At 32.7% G+C, this 23,088-nt stretch overlaps 1 protein-coding gene across 6 annotated transcripts; it reads left to right on the top strand.

Annotated features, from left to right (window-relative positions):
* The first annotated feature begins 1,559 nt into the window (after nucleotides 1-1,559).
* Nucleotides 1,560-16,400, top strand: LOC146997520 (uncharacterized). Of its 6 annotated transcripts, none has more exons than XM_085814726.1 (2): nucleotides 1,560-3,007; nucleotides 13,743-16,391. In XM_085814726.1, exon 1 carries the CDS (start codon nucleotides 2,294-2,296, stop codon nucleotides 2,789-2,791), a length of 498 nt encoding a protein of 165 aa, XP_085670852.1. In that variant the 5' UTR covers nucleotides 1,560-2,293; the 3' UTR covers nucleotides 2,792-3,007; nucleotides 13,743-16,391. The 6 variants fall into 6 exon arrangements, 2 of the variants coding, with proteins under 2 accessions (XP_085670852.1, XP_085670853.1); XM_085814727.1 differs by lacking the exon at nucleotides 1,560-3,007 and adding an exon at nucleotides 5,910-6,025 and having other exon boundaries at nucleotides 13,743-16,390; XR_015040616.1 differs by lacking the exon at nucleotides 1,560-3,007 and adding an exon at nucleotides 6,033-6,452 and having other exon boundaries at nucleotides 13,743-16,400.
* The last annotated feature ends 6,688 nt before the right edge of the window (nucleotides 16,401-23,088 follow it).

The raw sequence follows: 23,088 nt of genomic DNA, 5'->3' as shown, positions 1-23,088 counted from the left end.
TACATTATTTGCTTATCAAAAGCCTAAATTTAGCTAATGCTCGGCTTAGTTCTTAAATTGCAATTTTAGCCACAGCCCCCAAACAAGACAATGTCTGGTATTTTATTTCATTACTTAGTTATTCATCATTAATTTAAGAATTAATTAAATTTTCATTTGTCTTTAAATTTTTATTGAATTATGATAATAATCATTTAATATTCTAGTTGCTAATTATTTTATTATTGTAATAGTTATTTTATTTTTATTTATTTATTTATTTATTTATTCATCTTTCCTGATGGCCTTCCATAGAGCTCCAGCACTTCTAATTTTAAAAATTAAGTCCTGACTACAACCAATGATTGCGAAAATAAAAGTCAAGTAACTTATTTAGTGATAATTAAATAAAATAAAAGCCAAGGCTTTTATTTTCTCCTTACTTGGCTTTTATTATATATATATATATATGTGTGTGTGTGTGTGTGTGTACTTTACATTTAATTATAAGGACATATATATATGTACTTTACATTTAATTATAATTTATTTGATATATATATATATATATATATATATATACATATTTACGTTTGATAGTATTACCGATTGCAATAAAAAGGGAGGTGCGCATCTAGATGTTATAACAGACCCATATACAAAATTTCAACGTTCTATAACTAACCATTTTTGAGTTATGCAAAATGCATACATACGTACTTACACATCACGAAAAAATCCCTTTCAAGTATCAACTTAGAGTCATAATCATTAGTCATAAGTATCAGCTTAGAGTAAATGGGATTACATTTAACAATAAGTTTTTTTGAAAAAAAAAAAAAAAAAAAAAAAGAGAGAGAGAGAGAGAGAGAGAGAGTCCTTCATTGTGTTCGTACGTACAGGCGTCAGCCCAAAAAATAATTCACATGGATTCCGTAATCGTCAAAAACGGATATTTCCGTTAAAATATGATACCCAAAAGTTTTCTCGATTACAATAATTACTACCATTTTATTTGATACAAGGAAGTAAAGAACCTATATTAACCTACATATTCTTATATAAACAATACCTAAGTGCAGTATATAAATATTTCAAATCAATAAAATCTGACTATGGCACGCTCAAGGAAAAAAAAAAAAAAAAAAAAAAAGAAGAATCATCTAAATTTTCAAATTACAAACATAAATAGCAATAGTAAAAAGGAAATACAAAATAACGCTTCGCGCTATCAAAATTGCTCATTTTCTTAAATATCAACAACTAAATAATATTTCAACTAAAACACATAATGTAAACAAGAGTTTGCCCGATGCCCAAAAAAATTCAAAATTATCTATGAAAAATATGAGCGCATTGTGACTTCCTATTCGAACAGCATTCGTATTCGCATAGAAACCGCATCATTCGTACTCGAACAAACCGCATCGCACGACAGATGCAAGTAACGAAATGAATTTGTGAGTACCGAATCGGTACTTCGAGTCAACCGATGTACCCGTTACTCAGTAACGAATACATGCGGTTTGCTCCAGCTCTATTGTTGAAGAATGTACGCAGCGGATCTATGGTGCATTCGCTTGTTCCACTTTGTGCTAATGGAGCACCTAACTTGTAACCTTGTACATTATGTAAATAATTAAATATTTGTGTGGCCTAACTTAGTTAGTTTTACTTTGGAACCAGCACCAATTATCTCTCGTAACTCATCGCATTTTAATACCAAACAGCACCCTCAACAATACTTAAATATATCAACTAGAACAGCTTCCACTATTTGCAGGAACACCAAACATTTTGGAAAATTAATTAATTCGTTATCCGGCAATGTATAATTAAATCATTCACATGAATGTGCCGTAAGGAAGGAGCTCGAACGCTCATTCAGACAAGATGGTTTGATGCCATACAAATTAGGTAGGATTACGCAAATCAATCATTTGAGTGTAAGCTTTTAAAGACCGTACTTTGGAAGCTCCTTGGCTTTTGTGTTCTGACGTTTTGGCGGCAACTGCGAAGCAAAAGAATGGATATTCGAGTTGAACGTTTTGCTCATCATTTATTTCGCTATGTGTTCCACGAATTAAAAGTGCCAAAGGAGAAGATCTACCCCATCAATAATGAAATGGTGTCTAATGACTATACCGACGATATTGGATTTGCGGTTGTTACGAATGCGCTGTGCTTTAGAAGTGACATAAAGCATGCTTTCGATAAGAATCCAAAGCTGGTTATGGGAACCACAGATTTCTAAGATTTAGTGCGGAGGTGGTTGGACGTTTTCATACCGAAAAAGAATATCTTAGACCTAACTATGGGGTCATGTCTACTTTTCGCAGAATTTGCTATACGCAAATATAGCGAAGATGAAAATTTTGATCTAACATCAGTACCCAAATTGTGGGCGAGTTTCTTCATTGATAATTTTTTGGAAGAATTCAGCAGAAAGGAAGGCACAGAATTTCAGGATATCTGGGATGACCTGAAAAAAACAGCAAAAGATGCGCAGATACTGGACACTGGCGTAAAATCTGCTCTTTCTGAACTTCAACATCCTTACGGTGGTTTGAAAGCGATAGATAATTTCAAAAATTTTCTTCCTCAGAGGCAGTCCAAGATAGAGCAGTTTGACAGTTTAAAACTTGGGAAAGGTCCTTTACAGCAAGTAGACTTCCTTTCACCAATCCCAGGTTCGTCATATTGGGGTGAAGCATCAGGTTACGAAGTGAATTTAAAGCGATCAACCGCCCTGGAGTCGGAAATTCCTGAGAAAATTGCAAAAGAATCTCCTAAAGAAGGGAGAAATACCTAAGACTCGGGGTGGAGAAAAAAGACCCTAAAATTTAACATAAAATTAGAAAAAATCAATGCAGACAGAAGAACTTTTAAGTATGCTGTGTCTCCCGTGACAGATTGAAGATTGCGACATTGAATTTTGATCTATCTAAATAGATAAGAACAGCAAGTTGCGGAAATAAGTAATCTTTTCTTGTGAAAAATGGTGCAAGTTTATGAACATTTACATATTGTAATTTCTAGTTCTTTATTGTATTTTTCAGAAAATTCTAATGTATTGCATTTTAATATTTTTAATGATTTTGATGCTACATTTTTAACTTTTAAGCCTTTTGCTGTATCTAATATTTATCTTTCATTGCCCTAACTTTTCGTATGTTAAAATTTGAAGAATTAAATTTAAGTTAAAGCTTTATTTTATCTTGCATTTTTCATTTATTTGCTTTCAAATAATTCTATAATTTAGTAGTTACCGAGTTTATATGTTTATCAGTATCCTACTTTGAATTATTTTTAAAATCGATAATCTGCTCATTTCTTAGCTTGGGGATGGATTTTTTTCGCACCCTTGCATTTTCACATCACTAAGAAAATTGCGATCGAAATTTCAATTTTTGTAACTGTATAATAAGTAATTCCTTCTCGTTAAAATAGTTTATGGTACTGTATTGTAATGAGGATATTAAATTTATCTTTCAATGAAGAGTTTGTTGATTTTCGATATTATAAAAATTTTAAAATCGAAATTAATTTTTAAAAATCTTCGTTCGTTTGGCATTCCTAGCTCTCGAGAGTTTTAAGTGTCTGATGAAAATTGCAGCTCTCAGCTACATGAACAAAAAAAATCTAAGCAAACCTATGGTTGCCAAGGAGTTGCATTCAACTTTTAAAATATTCCCTTGAATTTCTCATTTCTTTAATGAATATGTTACTTATCCAAATGTACGAGAAATTTTAATCTTAACAGCATGCAAAGCACTGCTTCTTAATTTCCCGATAGATTTTAAATTCTTCACACAAGAATTGTAAGACTCTGCATTAAAGCGAAGTTTGTTACAGAACGCCTTCAAAAATCAATTTTGACAATTTCATCATTTGTTCATACTGTAAGTGCACACTCATTTGCAGTCTATGTAATAAATTCCCATTTACTCCTAAATATCTTAAGTATTTACCTTCAGGTGTGCAACAAATCTTAATCAAGTGTTTCAATTAAATTTTTGTTTTACGGAACATTCATTTTTTATGTACTGAACAGTATTGCAATGTCATCTCTGAACTAGGCGATATAAGCAGTTGCTTAAGATACCGAATTTCGGAGGGCACTAGTTAGATTGCTGTAACAGGCGAAAATCAAAGGTACATTTCGCTTTGAATTGTTATGCTTCATTAATGCAGGATGCCAACTCTGTCATGTTTAGAAGCTGACAGTGTTGGAAATGGGCACTATCCAATAGTACAGTATTTTAAATTAACTTCGAGAATGAATACAAATATTATGTTAACCTTTAAGTGGTATACTTGGAAATTAAACTCTATGCTAATTTTAAATATTTCTCCAACACCTTAATTCAAGAAAATAACCAAGAATGTAGTCTTTATATGGCATAAGTTCCAGTCGGATTTGAAAGCCTCAGGATACACATGCTTTATTTTAAGCAAAGACTTAAGTCAATCAACCATGCAATAAAAAAACAAATTGGCAACCCTTGAGGACCTCTTAAAACATCCCCGCGTAACAAGCATACGATTCTTGCCCATGGTACTCGCAATAGTTAACAATTGAAAGAGCGTGTTACTTGCATGAGGTGGATATCACGGTTAATAGATTTGTGATCACTGTTTTATTGTTGAACTGATAATTCCTAACTTGTTTCTCTTTGGATAGAAACATGAAGGGAATATACATGGAGTCGACTGGTGAAATTCGGGATTATCATCGAAAAGATGCGTGATTGTGCTCTTTATACAGCCAAGTGAATGTTTAAATTCTTGTTTCAGATGCATTTAAGCAGCTAAATTTTTCAATCGTGTTATTTAGCAACTTGCTTCTTAAAAGCTTCCCTAGATTAGTTTCTCAGCCATTGGTACGTGTAACCATAAGAGTACAGGAAAGGTCTCTGGGATACGAAGGAAAGATGTGACTGTAGTCATTGATGGATTAATTGAGCTTACGATGAAAAGCTGCTGTATCGGTTAATACTTCCAATCCAAAAATTTCATTATGAAGAATCAAACTACTTAAAATAAATCTGAAATAATTTAGAAAGCTATAAATGCTTAATTCAGTTTAGGTATATATTCTTTCTGCAGGATCAGTATTTGTCGAGAGGGCTAAGACAACCAGTCGATAACACAATTAGTGCATTTCAAGAATCTTTACATCATTACATTGATCATCCACTCACTCATTTATTATTCTTGGAGATTTAATCACTTGCACTGTGAGTAAACTTCACAGTTGCGGTGCCGGACGCTACAATATAACAAGCGGTAAAGTGTCTCATTTATGTCGCTCTGCATCTGCGAGTGCAATCCAGAGCTGTAACTCAAGAAATAAACAATTTTGTTGTTAGGCGACATGTGTATCACGTTATTTTCATTTTTGCAATAAATGCCTATCGACGTTATGTTCACGTCGCTCACGGTTTGAGACAAAAGCATCTCGACATACATGGCGCGTCATTTTAGCCCAAGTGGTTAAATGGCAATAACTCTTTGTAAGGAAACCAACAAGTAAATTCACATGGTAAACAAACTGAACAGTTGGTTGATGATCATTGTCTGTATATACTAAATATTGGAAATGAGACTTTCTTTTCCCAACCAACCAAGTCATTTCATGCAACAGATATAGCTATCAGTTCTCCCTCACTGCTACCTTAGTTTTCACTTAAAGTTAGTAATGTTCTTTTCAGTTGTGATCATTTTCCAGTTTTTTTCCTTGTTCAAGGATATACCTCCTTTGGAGCTGACCTGTCATTTTATTTATGATAGAGAATACTGATCACTTTTATCATTCCTAGCTGTGATTAGTCAGGAAATAGTGAATAATACAAATATTGAAGATGCAGTGACTGTGGTAACTGACATCATCCTACAGGCAACTAAACTCTCGATTCCTAAATCATCAGTAAGACTTCCAAAGTATGCAAAACCATGGTGGAGCAATGAATGTAAAGAAGCACAGAAAGCAGAGAAAACTGTGGAATATTTCCTACACATACTCGGATCTCCAACCTTCTGACCTGTAAGTAGGCTATGGTAAAGGCACAAAATGTCAGATGGCAGAGCCAGGGAAATATGTGTTGTTTTCTGTGTCATCCAGTTTTTATTTCTTGTTCAAGGATATACCTCCTTTGGAGCTGACCTATCATTTTATTTATGATAGAGAATACTGATCACTTTTATCATTCCTAGCTGTGATTAGTCAAGAAATAGTGAATAATACAGATATTGAAGATGCAGTGACTGTGGTAACTGACATCATCCTGCAGGCAACTAAACTCTCGATTCCTAAATCATCATCAAGGCTTCCTAAATCATCATCAAGGCATCAAGTATGCAAAACCATGGTGGAGCAATGAATATAAAGAAGCACAGGATGCAGAGAAAACTGTGGAATGTTTCCTACAAATACTCGGGTCTCCAACCTTCTGACCTATAAGCAGGCTAAGGTAAAGGCACAAAATGTCAGATGGCAGAGCCAGGGAAATATGTGTTGTGTTCTGTGTCATCAACAAGTTTTGATACTCTGAGAAAAAGAATTTAAGAATGTATTAAGAAAATGTCAAAATCACTCACTTTCTGTCTTGATAGTTTGATAAACAGCAGGGAAGAAACTGCAGATAGTATTTGTGAGGCTTTTGCTTTTGTGTCAAGTAAACCATTTGTCCGCATTTTTTTCCCCCCATCAGGTACAATCTAAGAGAGTTTCTGTCAAATTTAATGAGCTCAACTGTGAAAATTATAACACAGAATTCACAATACTCAAGATTCGAAGAACTCTTTCTTGGATACATAAGACAGTTACAACTCTAGATGGTGGGAGCTATAAGTATGTTAAAGTTTCTAAACTACTATGTTAAAGTTTGTGTCCTGTGAATCATTAGTTGCCCTTCTTACCCCTTTTAACAAAGTGTAGAAGAAGCATATTTTCCTAAATATATAGAGAAGAGCTTTAGTTATTCTCATAGCAAAACCTGATAAGGAATCTTGTAAGAATTCTTGCAATTATAGATTGATAAGAATGAACCTGCTGCCTTTGCAAAATCTCGAAAAAAAGATAAACTCTCATCTAGCTCATCACTGGAAAAGAATGATTGCAGTTCTTCATATCAGGGTGAGTTTTAAAGAGGTAGGTCAACTTTGGTTAATGTTGTGATATTTGAGACCTTGCTGTGAAGTTGGGAGGAAACACCTAGTATCTATTTTCTTAGATATAGAAAAAGCATATGATAAGGCTCGGAGATGTGACATTCTCCATGACCTTTGTGATATTAATCTACATGGTAATTTAGCTGTCTTTAAAAAATAGATTATTCCGAGTAAAGCTTGGTTCTCTGTTCTCAAAAGCTCAAGAAAATTCTATCGAGCACATGGTGGGGAGCTGACTGCTGTTCTTTGCTCCAGTTCTTTGTAGTGCTGTAATCAGCTCCAAATTAGATTACACCTCTGTGGTGGATGCATCTTCATGTCAATCTGCATTACTAAAGCTTGATCCTGTTTACCATCAGGCATAAGACATTTGTTTTGGAGCCTTCCAATCAACACCTGTACAGAGCTTGTACGTAGATTGTGTTGAGCCTTCACTTCATTTAAGGCATGAGCAACTGTCTCTTTGCTATTATTTTCCTGTATATTCTTTTATATGATTCAAATGTCCTTTTCCAAGCACAGCCTTCCTAGATTTCTACCTATTCAAAAAGATCTTAGTCATTAGTTGAAGAATACAGCATTTCTGAGATGAAAAGCAATAAATTATTTTCAAATTCCTCTTTGGGATGATGTAAAAATTGAATTTCTTAAAGTTTTCAAACATTTTGAGAACAGCTCTAACGAGGTAATGTAAATGCCTTGTTAAAGCTTTTTAGATCACAGAAATTAATACAACAGTTATTTGTTTACCCAAAACTTGTGCCCAAAAGTTCACTGCAGAGTTTTTCTGAAGAAAACAGTTCTTCTGTTTTAGAAGTTCTAAACTTGAGTAGAGGACCACCAGCGGCCGAGCGGTAAAGACGCTGAACACTGGTAGTTTGGTCTGAAGTTCGAATCCCACGAACAGGCTGGCTGCATGGGCCTTTCGTGGTTTTCCTCATGTGTAACGTGTATATGAGTCAGTTTCCTTTAGAAAGTCCTCCACGAAAGCATCCCTCCCTTTAGGAAGATAGCCCTCGTGTGCTTTGCCATAATTGAATAATCCAATCCAATCCTAAACTTGAATAGTGTCTTAAAGAATGACCATTATGACATTATATACTGCTATGTGTCTGGACATTCGAAATAAAGGGAACTTGCAGATATTACAGCAAAGAATTCTGTGGAAGTGTTCAGCAGACCTGTTCCCTTTTTAGACATAACATCTGATATTAGACAGAGAATTTTAAACAAATGGAAGCTACTCTGTGATGTTCAGCTAGTAATAAGTTAAGACGTCTGAAACTTGGGATGGAAAGCTGGAAGAGTGCCAGAAATCGAAAGGAGGAGGTGCTGTTAACCCATCTTAAAATCGATCACTCGCATTTACCTTCTAAAAGCAGAGAGTGAGTCAGTGGGTCCTAATTGTGATATTGTTCTGTCCGTTTGTCATTTTTTAATACGTAGGTTGAGGCAAAAGTCATGGCAACTATTTTTTTTCTTGAAGATACCAGTCCGGTTGAAAAATGTCACATATACAGACGAAAGGACAAGGTCTTAACTACATGTGTGGACAATAAATAGCACTAAAATATCGTAACACACGAATTTATTACAGTAGTATACAGGGCAATATAGCCTTCACCGTGCAAAAGAATGATAACACAATACACATAAAGTTGATATGACAAACCTGGGCCTAAAGACCCTCAATGTAGTCCCCTGCTACTGTCACCACACGCTGCCAACGATGTGGGAGGTGCTGAATACCATGAGCCTCAGCATTTTCCACACCATGTATGAATTGGGTCATCTGTTGGCGCACAGCATTAGCAATGTGCTCTCGTGTTGCAAACCGTCTGCCACGTATTGGTTCCTTAATCTTGGGAATGAGATCAAAGTCACAGGGCAAAAGGTCAGGAGAGTATGGTGGGTGCTCCAATTCTTCCCATCCCCTCGCCTTGTCGTGCAGAATTATTGCACTGTCCACAAGATCCGGACGTTTATCCTAAATGCCACATCGCACCTGGAAGTCCCTGCAGTACTGTGCGGTCACTGTTTTGCCATGAGGAACAAAGTGGCAAACAATGACACCCCTGACATCATACGCGACAATAACCATCAATTTGACTGGGGAAGGATTCTGACGCTAGCTCATTATGCAATATCCTGTGGACAGTGCGTTTCTAGATGCCACTTGCCCTCTCTAACTCCAGTAATGTCCATCGTCTGTCTTCATCCATGAGGTGCTTGATGACGGCACGTGCCAAGTCGGTCTGCACACTCACCGGTCATCCCGAACGTTGCTCATCACTGGTTTACACACGTCCTTGCTGAAACTTTCCTACCCACCATGCTACTGTATGATATGGTAGGGCATTATTCCCAAGGGCTTCTACTAATTCACTGTGACACTCCTTCGCATTTCTCCCTCGGAGAACGGCTATTTTGATGTAAGCGTGCTGCTCAACACGGGTTACTTCCATCTCGCACGGAACTCACCAACTGACTGATTTCAGAGCCCTCCCTACCACAGAGCCATCTGTTGTTGTGTATACACTCTATGCCTGCAGAACTTCTACACAACACATATATGTTTTGTGATCCATTCACATATCTACAAGAAAAAAATAGTTGCCATGACTTTTGCCCCAACCCTCGTAGAATATCCATATTTTAACAGATTTTGATTGAAGCATTTTAATAAATATGACTTGCCTCTTTACTGTATAATGGGAGAAGAGGTCGATACCATTTATTTGAATACCTGAAAGAGATGGGTTTGTATTATGGGTTATAAGTTTTGGATGTATCTACCATGTGTTTGGTTCAAATAGTCTTTCAGGCTAAAAGAAAATGTGCCAAGAAAATCTTCTACTACTAGCTACTACTACTACTCGAACTGCCAAACCCCTAAGCAATTTTATGTAGCTCACAAAAATATTTTAATTATGAATTTGTTGCAAATACAAAGATTTCAAAATCAAGTTCAAGAGAGAGACATTTTCATTATAAATTGAGTTAACTAATTTACAGTGTGATACAAGTCTTAATCAAGATTTGAAGATATGGATTTTATTAACTTTTATTTGTACTTGACATATTTTATAATTATTTGTGAAGAATTTTTTTTTCCACAATTGAAAATTAATAAGAAGGAAATCTGATTTACCGATGAGCATCTACAATCTGTGATAAAGACAATTTCTAGTATTTCTCTCTAAGGCTTCAAATTTTATCAAAACTGAAATGCCATTAAGTGTCAAGTCGAGGAATAAAAAAATTTATAGTTATATACATACAAATATGTATTTTTATTTATGCATAGAAACGAATTCAATAAATAAGGAAAAGAGACTTAAGTTTGTCATTATTTATTCTCTAGTTTTGTTCTGCCTGGAAAACTTTCTCTGAAAAGTTAAGAAAGTTTTCATAATTTCTTTCAGCTTAAATTGAACTAAATTATTTAATGATTATAGTAAGTCTGGAACTTTTAATTGTCAAATATTTGAATTACAAAGTGTAACCAATATAAGTGTCTTGCAAGTACCAGACTTTAAATTTCAGATACAAAAAATAAATATAAGTTTGAATTTTTTCCGAAAAATGCTTAGTAAACAACATTTATTTTAAACGCTTTTTATTTTGTTAAAAAAAAATTCGAACCCGTCAGCTGTTTTTCAGGTTGTGCATGTGGCCCACAGGCAATCTAACCTTTTTCTAAATTAATGTATTGTATTTTTACTTGCGTACAAATGGAAATGTTATTTCTTCAAGTTTTGTATGATCTCTAAATATGATCTTCAACTTTAAAATGTAATATGTATGAGAGTCTTTTTTTTTTTTTGTTGTTGTTGTTATATTTTTAAGAATGTGTAGGAAATTTTCTCATTATGGACTGAAGGAGTGTATAAAAGATTAGATTTCGTAATTTTTATGAACTTAATTCTTTTTAATTCAAAAAATGGAAAAGCAAAAATATCTCCATCATTTAAAGCATTTTTGTAATTGGAAGTATTGTATTTATTCACATATTTTCCCCTTTTTTTTTATGATTTTATCATACAAAAATAGAGGGGAAGAGATATGCAAAGGACACAGTTACAGAAAAAACATAACAAATGAAAAATATTCATAGATAAACTCTTGGTAATTATCACAATATTATTTATTTAACTCTCTGAGCGGCCAGGGTTTTCGCTAAGAAAGCACAAATTTCCCAAAACTACTATGAGAACAAATTATTTTTTGATTTTAATGTAGAAACTCTCCTGGTTGGTATTTCATGCCTGGATTTGTTTTCTTTTGATATAGTGTCTTAATTTCTTTGATATATTTTAATATGCACGTATATATACATTCTTACAGATATCAGAAAAAATATTCTAGGCCGTATATGTACGCCCTTGCCGCTTAGAGGGTTAAAAGAAACCTGCATTCTAATCAGATTAAAAATTACTAATGACATTAACATTAAAGTATCTAACACAAGATTTTCATTTATGCTTCTGTTTTAAATCTCATCCCTTTTTATTGTTGTTCACTGCTAGCTACTCTTGAGGTCTGAAGTTGTTTAATCGTGATGGAACTGCTATCAAGTCTGCTGTTTGCTAGTTGTCGCCATCATCAATATCGCTATTCAGTTTATCTTTCCACCTGCAATGATCTTCAGAACTGTCCAGAACACTAGATATTCCCTATTTTTTTTTAAACTTAACTATTATTGTTTCATCAGTCAGAGCCCATGTACCCCAAATCCATGAACAAATCAATTAGTAAGATCAAAACAATGTCTAAATGAACAAATCTGTTTTAAAATTATGGGAAGCTTGCTTTCTGAACACCTTGAAAAAGGAGAGAATTACGTGAAGCTGGGGAATATGCCATTAAATGCACTATGTGTCTATGACCAAGGGTTTTGAAAGTAAAGGCACTGTGAACTTAGTATATGCAGGATAGTATAAAAAATTTTTACCAATATATGAACCTCTAGTGGCCTATCCACTCAACTAGTCGAAATGAAATTTTAGATATTGTTTGAAGGTATGCATTCAAGATTGTGATGATTTAAAACAACAGAGCTCTCGCAGTTATGGTTGCAGTAAAGAAATTCCAAAATTTTCAGATGGTAACACCCACTTTTTTCCCTGGGCAAATTTATTAGCACATTGGAAAATCTTAAATGACAATGGAAAGATACATGTATGACTATAAAACATTTGCAAAGAAGAGCATTATAAAGGATCAGTGATAATAGAGAGGAGAGAAGAAAAAACTGTTTTAGAATTAGAGGTTTTCAATGTGTACAATGTTTCAAGATATTCATCTCCTGTAAATTTGCACTTTCATAGCTGTCACAATCCGCTGACCTCACTTCGGTGGGGTTCTGGTTCTGGAATTATCTGAAACCTTAAGGTCTACAAAATAAGATCTGTCAGAACTGATAGATGCCATAAAATGTGAAGTTATACAGATTCCTCTCTTGTGTTGTTTATGGTCCTTTACAGTACTCTTCTTTGCAGATATTATATGCTGGCAATTTTTGTCATATGGCTAACTTGCCATTTATGGTTGCCCACCAGTAGTCGAGTGGTAAAGCTGTTCAATACTGGTAATTCGGTCCTGGGTTTGAATCCCAGCATATATGTCATGTGTATGTGAGCTAGTTTCCCTTAGAAACTCCTCCGCAAACCCCCCCCCCCTTAGGCAGATACTTCTCGAGTGCTGTACCATAGTTAAATAAACCAAACTATATATGGTTTTTCAGCGCCATTTGGTGCAGGGAAAAAGGTGGGAACTTTAAAAAAAATTTTCATTAACCATAACCATGAGAAGCTGTGTTATTTTAAATCATTGCAATCGAGCGCACACCTTCAAAAAATAATATCTGAAATTCATTTCGATTGGTTGAGCAGCTAGGTGGCTAGGAGTTCATATATCGGAGGAGATTTTTTTATAACCACCCTGTATATGTATATATTATGGTTTGCCATTTATTTAAAGATGAGAACATAATATTTTTCAGAACAATGTTCCTTGATCTAGTGCACTGAAAAAAAATTTTCATGACTTTATGTGATCTGCATATTTTAAAATGTATGCATTTTCTTGTCTATTAAAATTTTAAAGACATGAAATAAAATATTATTGAAGAAAATACAATTTTCAAAGCAGAGGATGGAAATGTTATTTTCATTTATTAGATTTTGTATATTTTTATGTTATAAATGCATAAATGGAATTAAGCAAAACACTAAAATAAATTAGTTTGTTTGATTCTTGTAAGATTTTCTTAATTTGAAATGCAGTTGTATTTTAATAAAAGCAAATGTACTTGATCTTGTTTATCTTTTAAATCTGATGGCTTTTTTATGATTAATAGTTGAATGGTCATCGAAAAATACAGTATGAGGCTTATATGTACTTGATTATTTACAGGAATTTTATCTTAGGGGAGTATGTGATGTGTTTATCTAATTTTTAATGGTTCTTTTGTAGTCTGAGAACTGGAATGAACAAAGCAGATTGAAATGCTTATTTATAATTTCTTTTATAGATTTGTATCTGAAATTAAAAACTATGGACATTATAAACATTGTCTCTTTTTTTAGATCTCGATTGGCTTGTCAAATAATTGTTACAGAAGCTATGAATGGTTTAGAATTGAGTCTTCCTGGAGAAGTAAAAGATGCTAGACTGCTTTCTTCAACCTATACCAGTGAAAAGATCAAATAATTACAACTAGAGAGAAACGTTCTAATACCATTATTGTACAGTCTTGTTGAATAAGAATGAGGTTTCTTTGAGGAGGTATCAGGATATAAAATGCTTAGATATTTTAAAATTAAGTGCTGTGATCCTCTTATAAAAATATCAAAATTGTATGGCATATCGGAAGAAATCTAAACATTTATTACATACTGAATGAATTTTCAATAATGTTATTGGTGCACTGTAATATCTATTAGCCCCTTTTTTAAAAAAAATTGGATTTTATTATTGAAAAATTCATACCTTATATTATCACATGAACAGTTCTTTTCTGTTGAATATGCCTAAATGTAATGTTATATACTGTGATATAGGAGAGCATCTCGTACCATTCTTAACATTTTAAATTCACTCTCAATTATGCTGCCAAATTTTCTCATGTTTTATGAATAATTTTTATATTATAAATGCTCAAATATTCACATTATAAATTAATATTACATCATTTATAATTTTAAATGTCACATTTATAATAAAAGTAATTCTGAAAATGGCCAATATTTCGTCTGTGGTATGCAACTATACAGATGTACAATTGCTTTTCATCAAAAAGTATTTGGTTTTGGGGGGGGATGTTTTATGCAACATTTAGTAGAATATATATGCAGCTATATGAATTAATATGCAACTTTTAGTAATAATAGAATCATTGATTTTAAAGTTGCAGAAATGAACATTTTAAAATTTCTTTGTATAGTATTGCAGCATTATTAAAAATATTCATTATTAGAAAATGTGATATTTAATTTCTGAATGTAATATTCGTGTGAATATTCAGATTATAAAATACATATTTTAATTATTCTTACATTCTTTGTTATATTCTTTTGTATCAAGTTTGGAAATTTTACTCAAAAAGAAAAAATATATTTTTGTAAGTTATTAAATATTCCTTTTTTATATTTTATCTTGTCTAAGGAAATTTTGTACTAGATGTGTCTATAAAAATACTTTTTCTACATATTTGTTTATTTATTGCATTCCACAGCATTTATGCATTGAATATTTATTATTACAGTTCAGCTATTGAAGATCTAAATACAAATGCCATTTTTTAAAAAATATTTGCATATAATGGGCATAAAAGGTTAAGAATAGTTTCTGTAATTTAACCACTGAGCATTATGCATATATAATAGAGAGAGAGTAATACATACAATACAATTTGACTATATTTATGTACTTTCATACTTTTAAAAAGTATTGTTGCATGCATACAGGTTTGTAATAGATTGAATGCGCTCTGAACTGATAATAGCTTGATAAAATTTATTTTACCAGAAGGAACACTTTATGTCTGTCTTTCCACAAAAATACTGATACATCTCTTCACAGTGTCACAGAAAGCAATCAGTAATTACACATCAAACTACTAAGAATTTTAAATGCAATGCAATGCAAAGTGCATCTAAAGAGTAAAGCTCTCATGGAGGTATCTCAGTATGCCCTAGTTGACCATGAACTGAGATATGATGTTCTCTCTAACCGTATATAGTTATACCCCAGCCACAGAGAAATCTTTATTACCTTCCATTTCTCGAAATTAGTGGAAAGCATTTGAGGTATATTTGTGTTTACAGTTACATATAGGGATCAATGACAATTATTCGATTAGAATACTAATTACAGTTAAACAGGGGCCGGTCAAAAATGTCACCAATTTTGGCCACTTTGGGAGATTTATCACCAAATTAGTCCCCTAATCCATTATCAGTTTAGCGATATCTCACCAGTTTAGCAAAATAGCCATTTAGCTGGATGTTAAGTAGACTTGCTCCTGTATTCTTATTTTTATGATAGAGCTTAGTCCCTTTTAAGCATTTCATGTTACATATATACAAAATTTGTAACACTATTTATTTCAAACTCTTACAATACTATTTTATCATAGTTTTATATATTTCAAAAATGAATATTAACTCACAGTTATTGAAATGAAAGGCCTTTTTGACTGTAAGACTTTATTTTACCTTTTCTGTTTCTTGCAGTATTAAATTACATACAGGTGATACCTAAAAATTTAATACTGGCTTATTCAAAATGCTGTGATTTTTAGACCACTGCAAAAATTTATCATTTAATGCCATGTAATAACCAGTGTACATCAGTCATTTGTAGATGTAATCCTTTAGGAGCATTGGTGGTATTTTTGCATATTAAATTTAAACTATGAGCTGAACAAGGAATAATGTAGCTTTATCATTTCTTTAACAAATAATGGCTTGAATACATTTATGCAGTTCAGCTATATTAGTCCCTTTATCATATCCTTGACCTTAAAAATTTTGAATGTTGAGGCCATCTCTTATAAATAATTTCGTTTGCTAAACGACTTCTAGTTTTCTGTTTTATTTCTACAGAATTTATAAAGCTTTCATCAGTAGTTATGGATCCATCATTAATGTACAGGTATCTAATAATTTGACACAGTTGATCATGATGCAAAATTTCTTTTATGCTATCAAATATCAAAAAATGTTTTTCCCTTTTTCGATAGTAAAAAGAATTTTAATTAAAAATATAACTATAAACTTATCTTTTGCTTTATTAGAATGATAAGAATGGATCTCATTCTGTGACTAGCTACATGATAGACAGTATTCCAAATATCAGTCAGTCCATAAGTTCGTGCGCATTAAGAGTATGCGTGAAATTCACTATGACGCATTTACTAAATACAATTTTGAGCCTGTTGAAACTTGTCATCAGTTGACTACCATATTATTCAGTTCATCACCAACTTTCGTAAATATCGAATGCATTTTAGTACCCATAGAAACTGAATATTCAACCAAAATAAAACTAAATACATATTGGGAATTACAAATTTGAAACTGTTAGCAAATTTAAATATTTAGGATCAGAAGTTAATACTCTCAATGATTTAATGCCCGAGATCCATAGTAGAGTCACAGATGCTAACTGATGTTTTTTCGGTCTCAAAAAAATACTTGGTCTAACTTCACTAGCAGAAAAACGAAGATTTTAATTTACAAAAGCTTAATCAGACTCATTCTTACATACTCTGTTGAGACCTGGGCAATGACAGAAAAAGCTAAAAGTATCATTTCAGTCTTTGAAAGAAACATTTTGAGAAGTATTTTTGGTGGCATAAAATGTAACAATATCTGGAGAAGAAGAACTAACTCTGAACTCTATGAATCCTTTAAAGAAATAGATATAGTAAAATATATAAGGATTCGGAGAATTAAATGAGCAGGCCATCTGTGCAGAATGGATAAAAATCGAGTAACTAAAAAGATCTCGGCCAGACCATTCGGCACCCGAAAAAAAGAGGGAGACATAAACTTAGGTGGCTCAACTGTTTGGAAACGTACTTAAGAATTTTAAAAATAACCAATTGGATGTCCATGGCCAGGGAAAGAAGAGCTTGGAATTCGATTCTAAGAAAGGCAAGGGCCCATCCTGGGCTGTCTGACCATTGAAGAAGATGAATATACATAATCAGTGCAAACGTGCTGTGCTACATTTTTTATTTTCGTGTGGAGAATCTGCCAGGTTTGCAGCGACAAAAATTAATAGTGTACATGGTGAACACACTATTAGTGTAAGGTCTGCCCAGAAATGGTTTAAAAAATTTAAAGTTGGAAAAAGCAGCATTGATGATGAGCCCCGTTCAGGACATTTTGAACTATTAGAACCAAATCAAACGATTAATTCAGAAGTTTATAATGAACAACTTTGCCATCTAAACTCAGAATTGATAAAAAAAAATGCCCACGATTGGTGTATATCGAGAAAGTGTTGTTTCATCGTGATAACGCTAAACCGCATTCGGCTCGAACAACGCTGTAAAAAATGAGTGAATTTAATTAGGAGCTTTTGCCACATCCTGCTTACTCCCCAGATATTCCCCCAGTGATTGTCACTTATTCCGTGCCTTACAAAATTTTTTATTGGGAAAAAAATTTTATTCTAAACAGGGTGTACACAATGAACTTTCAAGTTTTTTTTGCATCAAAACCAGAGTCTTTCTACAGCAATGGCATAAAAAAGCTGCCTATAAGATGGCGAGACATTGTAGATAATGGAGGAAAATATATAATTGATTAAAATGTTAAATTGTGTTTATTTATATTTAAAAATTTACCAAAAAATGTGCATGAATTTATGGACTGACCCAATATAATGGAATAAATTAATTCAATTAAGTTCAGGGATGTTCCTGCTATAGATGGCCTGTAGTTTCATGTATATCTCTAAGAGGTAAATTATTTCTTGCAAAATTGCATAAACTATTTCCTCCTTTTTCTTTTTCTGATTCTATTACTTTGTGCAATGAATTGTCTATGAAACAACCCCCAATATTGTTCCCTCCCTTCAAAGCAATCCCATTGATAAGCACTGCAATGAAACAAAATTTTCATGATTGAAATTAGTTTTAAGTTTGACCAATCTTTGAAACCTCTTTGGATTGGAGATAGTAGAACCTGTCTTATTTTAGTAAAAAGAATGCATGAAAAACACAGTATCGCAGAGATCTTTTTTGAACAGATGAGTCAGTTGTGATGAATTCTCTTCCTATTAGAATGCTTCTTAAAAGCTATCAGCATCCTGTCCTTGGTCTGGTGCATGTTCTATGAAGAAAAACTGAATTTTACCTAAAATTGTCAGCCATGATGCGGGATCATTGAAATTGATCAATTTAATGGATTCTTTATCCTCCTTGTTTCCAGAAATTTTGAATATTTGTTTTTATTTGAATCAGAGTTACTAAATTTTCCAACTTCTACCACATGGTCTTACTTTTTTCGATAAATTACTTATGGAATTTAAATAGCTGCATTGTGTTAGCCATTCTTCCTGCTGTAAAACAGAGCTTTCAGTGAACGTAATTTCTCATTTTCCCCCCCTTTTGTATGCAGTACCACTGGGGTTTGAGATGCCATTTGTGGAAAATTCAATTCTTGCATGAATTTTACTAAGAAATTATTTGAATTTTATTTTTTGTCATTATAAAACTTATAAAAATTTATTCTTGAATGAAATTCATCTAATATTGAAGCAGAAAAAAATATGGTGCCCATGTATAGAGTTTCATTAAACTAAGCCAGATAAAAAATTGATTAAAGAACAGCTGTTTTACGCAGTGCAAAGGCCGATGATATGAAAAAACAACTTCTTTAGTTATAGGAAAGTAACAGAAATCGAGGTGCTTCAAGGATATTAAAACTGGGCTAGTAGAATATAAAGCAAATCAGAAAGCATTGATGACTTGTCGTTTTTGTAGAGGAAGCTCAAGAAAATAGACTAAACTGTAAAATTTTACTTTTCATGGATCAGTATACCACCCATTCTTAAACGACAGGTTTGTTGCAAAATATGGAAACTAATTTCTTGCCAGCAAATTGCACTAGTGTAGTGCAACCTTTAGAACTGGGCATCATTAAGAATTTGAAAATTTTCTACCGTTCAAAGTTCGATTCAAATAGCCCTACAGAACATAACTACAGGAAATACACAGAATAGTTTAAATATTCTTGAGGCTATGAATGTGATTTCACTTGCCTGGGTTCAAGTAAAACAGTAAACAACTAAAAATTGCTTTATTAAAGAAGTATCTTAAACCCAGAGTCAAGTTCGGAAACTATTGGGATTAGACATTACAAATGAGGAATACATGAACTGTAATCCCAAAATGTAATGACATCAGAGTTATGCATAATTGGAAAACAGATTCAAAACATTTTACCAGATGGAGATTTAAGTAACAGGGATGAAGAAGAAACTGAATAAATAATACCACCTTTAATAAATTATAACATGCTATGTAATGCATAGACACCCTCATAAATTTCTTTGTATTTAATAATACAAACAAGAAAACATTTCAAGACTAGAATTTGATTCATAGCATTCAGATTCGAAATCAAAAACACATCAGATGATTGTTAAATACTTTTTCTTTGTAAAAAGAGTTAAAATTTGCCTTAAATTATTCGGGGGGGGATTTCTTATTCAAGATAGTAATTCAAACAAATGTATGACCTTTTTTCTTTAATGTAGCTACATACAAAAAATTTGGATTCTTCTGATTTTAATAATGTTAAATTTATATTAATATAATTTTTAAAACATTAATTACAAAAAATTCCTTAAATTGTTTAAAATATTAATTAAATACTTATTTAAAATGTTTATTTTCAATTTGTTTGAACAGTTAATATTTTAAACAGGTTGTACAATAATAAAATTGTGTAACATTAGTATCAAAATTATGTAACTAATATATATCTTTCGCATCGTAAATTAAAATATAATTTGTAATCTTTCTCATTCATACACCATTTGTGAATGATCCCTTGAAAAACATAATTGGTGCTCTATTGTAATTGAAACGAAACTGACAATGAACGACGATCGGAAAATTTCCAAATTATTGACCAGCTGCAGTTGTTTCTGAAAACTGTAATTAAAACGATGAAAATTTTGCAAATAATGATGACGTGTTTAGAGTAGTACACAGAATAGCTATTGATTTCTACTTAAATCCGATAACAAAAACATAAAAAGTGGTGAAAAGGTTTCCCAAATCATCTTCAGCAGCAACAAGTTAAAAAAAAAAGGGGGTTCGTTATTGAAATAAAATACGAAAGAAGAAATTAATGCAGAGCTTTTCTTTACACTCAACATGACTCAGTGATTAATTTACTGATTATATTAAGATGTTTCTCGATAATTAAAAATTATGCTGGAAGTCCCACATATACAAACTTTATACACTTGCATTGTTGTCTCATACAATATTAGTTTTACAATCGATAAAACTTGTGGTTCAAACACTTTGCTGTGAAAATGTTAATTTATTCATTCATATCTGATGATACAACTAAATTCATCTTGACGAATCAATAAATAAAAGCACAATTTTTAATAGCAAACTTAATGATACTATACTGTGAAAGAAATAGCAAACTTAATGATACTATACTGTGAAAGAAAGACTATTTACTTATTCTAATCCCTTTCGGTGGCTGAGTGATTAAGACTGCTGAATACTGGAAGTTTGATCCCAAGCCAGTGAATTCACTGCCTGGTTGGTTTTCCCTTGCAAAAAATGATTACGAGCTAATTTTCGTCAGAAAGGTCTTCCACAAAGGCATTCTTTCGTTAGGCAGATAGTTCATGCGTGCTGTGGCATATTTGAATAACCTAGCTTACTTATTGTAATTTTTTTGCAATATAGTTTTGATCTAATTTCAAGTATTAGAATGACAAAGATTGTGAAATTTTCAATAATATTGCTAAATTTACATTACGATAGAAACCTTCGGAATAAATTAAATACATATATTAAAACGAAACAGATGTTACTTAACTAACAGAACTGGCACAGGATTCTGATTCTAGAAATTTTTTAATCCCAGTTTCTTTCACAGCCACTATATTATTAATGAATCAAAAAACCTCAATTCTTAATAAAAAATTAAAAGCAAGTATCCCATAAGGAAAAAAAAAGAATGAAATGAGTAAAAATATAAATAAATAAAATAATTTAAATGAGATCTTCAAAAGAACTGGCGTACTTTCTAGAGGAAAAAATAAGAGAAAAACATTTTCAAATATCACATGCTTTTCTAATAATTACCATATCGAGAAGTGTGTTTATATCACAAATAAGCCTCTCCCAAAAACAACAGCTCACCAGTCGCCTAGTGGTAGAGTCGCTGAACACTGGTAGTTCAGTCCGAGGTTCGAAACCCACGAACCGTCTGGCTGCATGGGTGTTTTCGTGGTTTCCCCATGTGTAATGTGTATATGAGCCAGTTTCCCTTAGAAACTCCTCCATGAAGGCATCCCTCCCCTTAGGCAGATAGCCCTCAAGGCTTTGCTGTAAATAAATAATCTAATCCAAAAACAACATTAGGGATTTATTGTCGATTTGGTCTGAACTGGAAAAACCTATTAACCGTCATTCTCATCTCAGTCTTCAGTTTCCGTCTGCAGTATAAGCACACATAAAGGAAGGTGAATTTATGAGTTAACTATAAAAATGGAAGTAGACAATGGATTTGCCGATCTAACAATTGCAAAGGAAGTACTCTCTTAAGTACAGACGAGTATGGCAGAATTCTTCGAAGTCATTGACTAGAAAAAAATCATGTATGCATAAGAGATGAAGCATAAAACAGGTTGCTTTAAAGAATATCAAAAGAATTAACAGTCATTCTGAAGACACATAAAATTTCTTTCATTCTGTAGATCAGGAATTCACGTGACTTGCGAGAACTTTTGATGTGGCCGTCATTACACATCTGGTCCGTTCTCAGTCTTGTGAAATCAAGTGCCAAGAGGGAAAGAAAAATTCAAATTTCAGTTGCGCCACATCCTCAAAGTCTCAGCCGACATGCTGTTTCACAGTAGAAGTTGTGCGGCAGCATTGCTGTCAGTATTTCCGCCTTGGTTATTGATGTCATGTTGGGTTGCTTCAGGAACTGAATGCTGCATTTCCATTCCCTGATCCATGTGAATACCTCTGCCGCACAATATATCTAGTTATTTTACACTGGCACCGTCAATTATTTGCCACAGCCTTCATGAAACACACACCAGCGAAAACAAAGAATTTTCGAAGTTGCGCTTAAGTAGCTGATTTGGTCATTTCATACAGGTGTAAAAAAATATTCCCTTCTTTATATTTTAAACATTAATTTTGAGGATTTTATAATTACACTTATCATGCTATCTTATAAGCCGAGAGAAAACAAAGTATCTGCAATCATAATTTTAACAATGAAATGGAAAAGGAATATTTTTTCATGAATTTGTAGCAGATTAAGAACAGATGCGTTTGTTTCATTCAACAGTTTCTGTTAAAAAAAAATCTGATGTGTACACCACGACTTCCTTGTACGGAATATTAAATTATAAGCATTTTTCTTGCATTTCATTTAAACTTATTGGATTGAATTAAATCTACTTCGCCGACAGCGCATAAACCACAATAGAATAAATGCATTCTTTCTTTAAAATTCACTATAGTATTTGTTTACAATAGCGACGCTCTGGCGCTAGATTCACTTAACAGTATTAATAATTGTATAACAGTTAACTTATACAATAATTATGTAACGGGAACTAAGTTAACTGTTATATAATCCAATAATTATATAACAGTTAACTTATATATTTCGTTCATATTATAACTCATAATGCACAAAATTT

Source organism: Stegodyphus dumicola, chromosome 4 (assembly GCF_044657685.1).
Source record: "Stegodyphus dumicola isolate Sdum_Otavi_A_Nest chromosome 4, ASM4465768v1".
NCBI lineage: Eukaryota > Metazoa > Arthropoda > Arachnida > Araneae > Eresidae > Stegodyphus > Stegodyphus dumicola.
The sequence above is the reverse complement of the archived record's forward strand: the minus strand, read 5'-3'. Positions and strand labels throughout refer to the sequence as shown.

What these genes read in the sequence shown, in the direction of transcription:
- LOC146997520 (XM_085814726.1), top strand. Translation starts at nt 2,294, where the DNA reads ATGGGGTCATGTCTACTTTTCGCAGAATTTGCTATACGCAAATATAGC.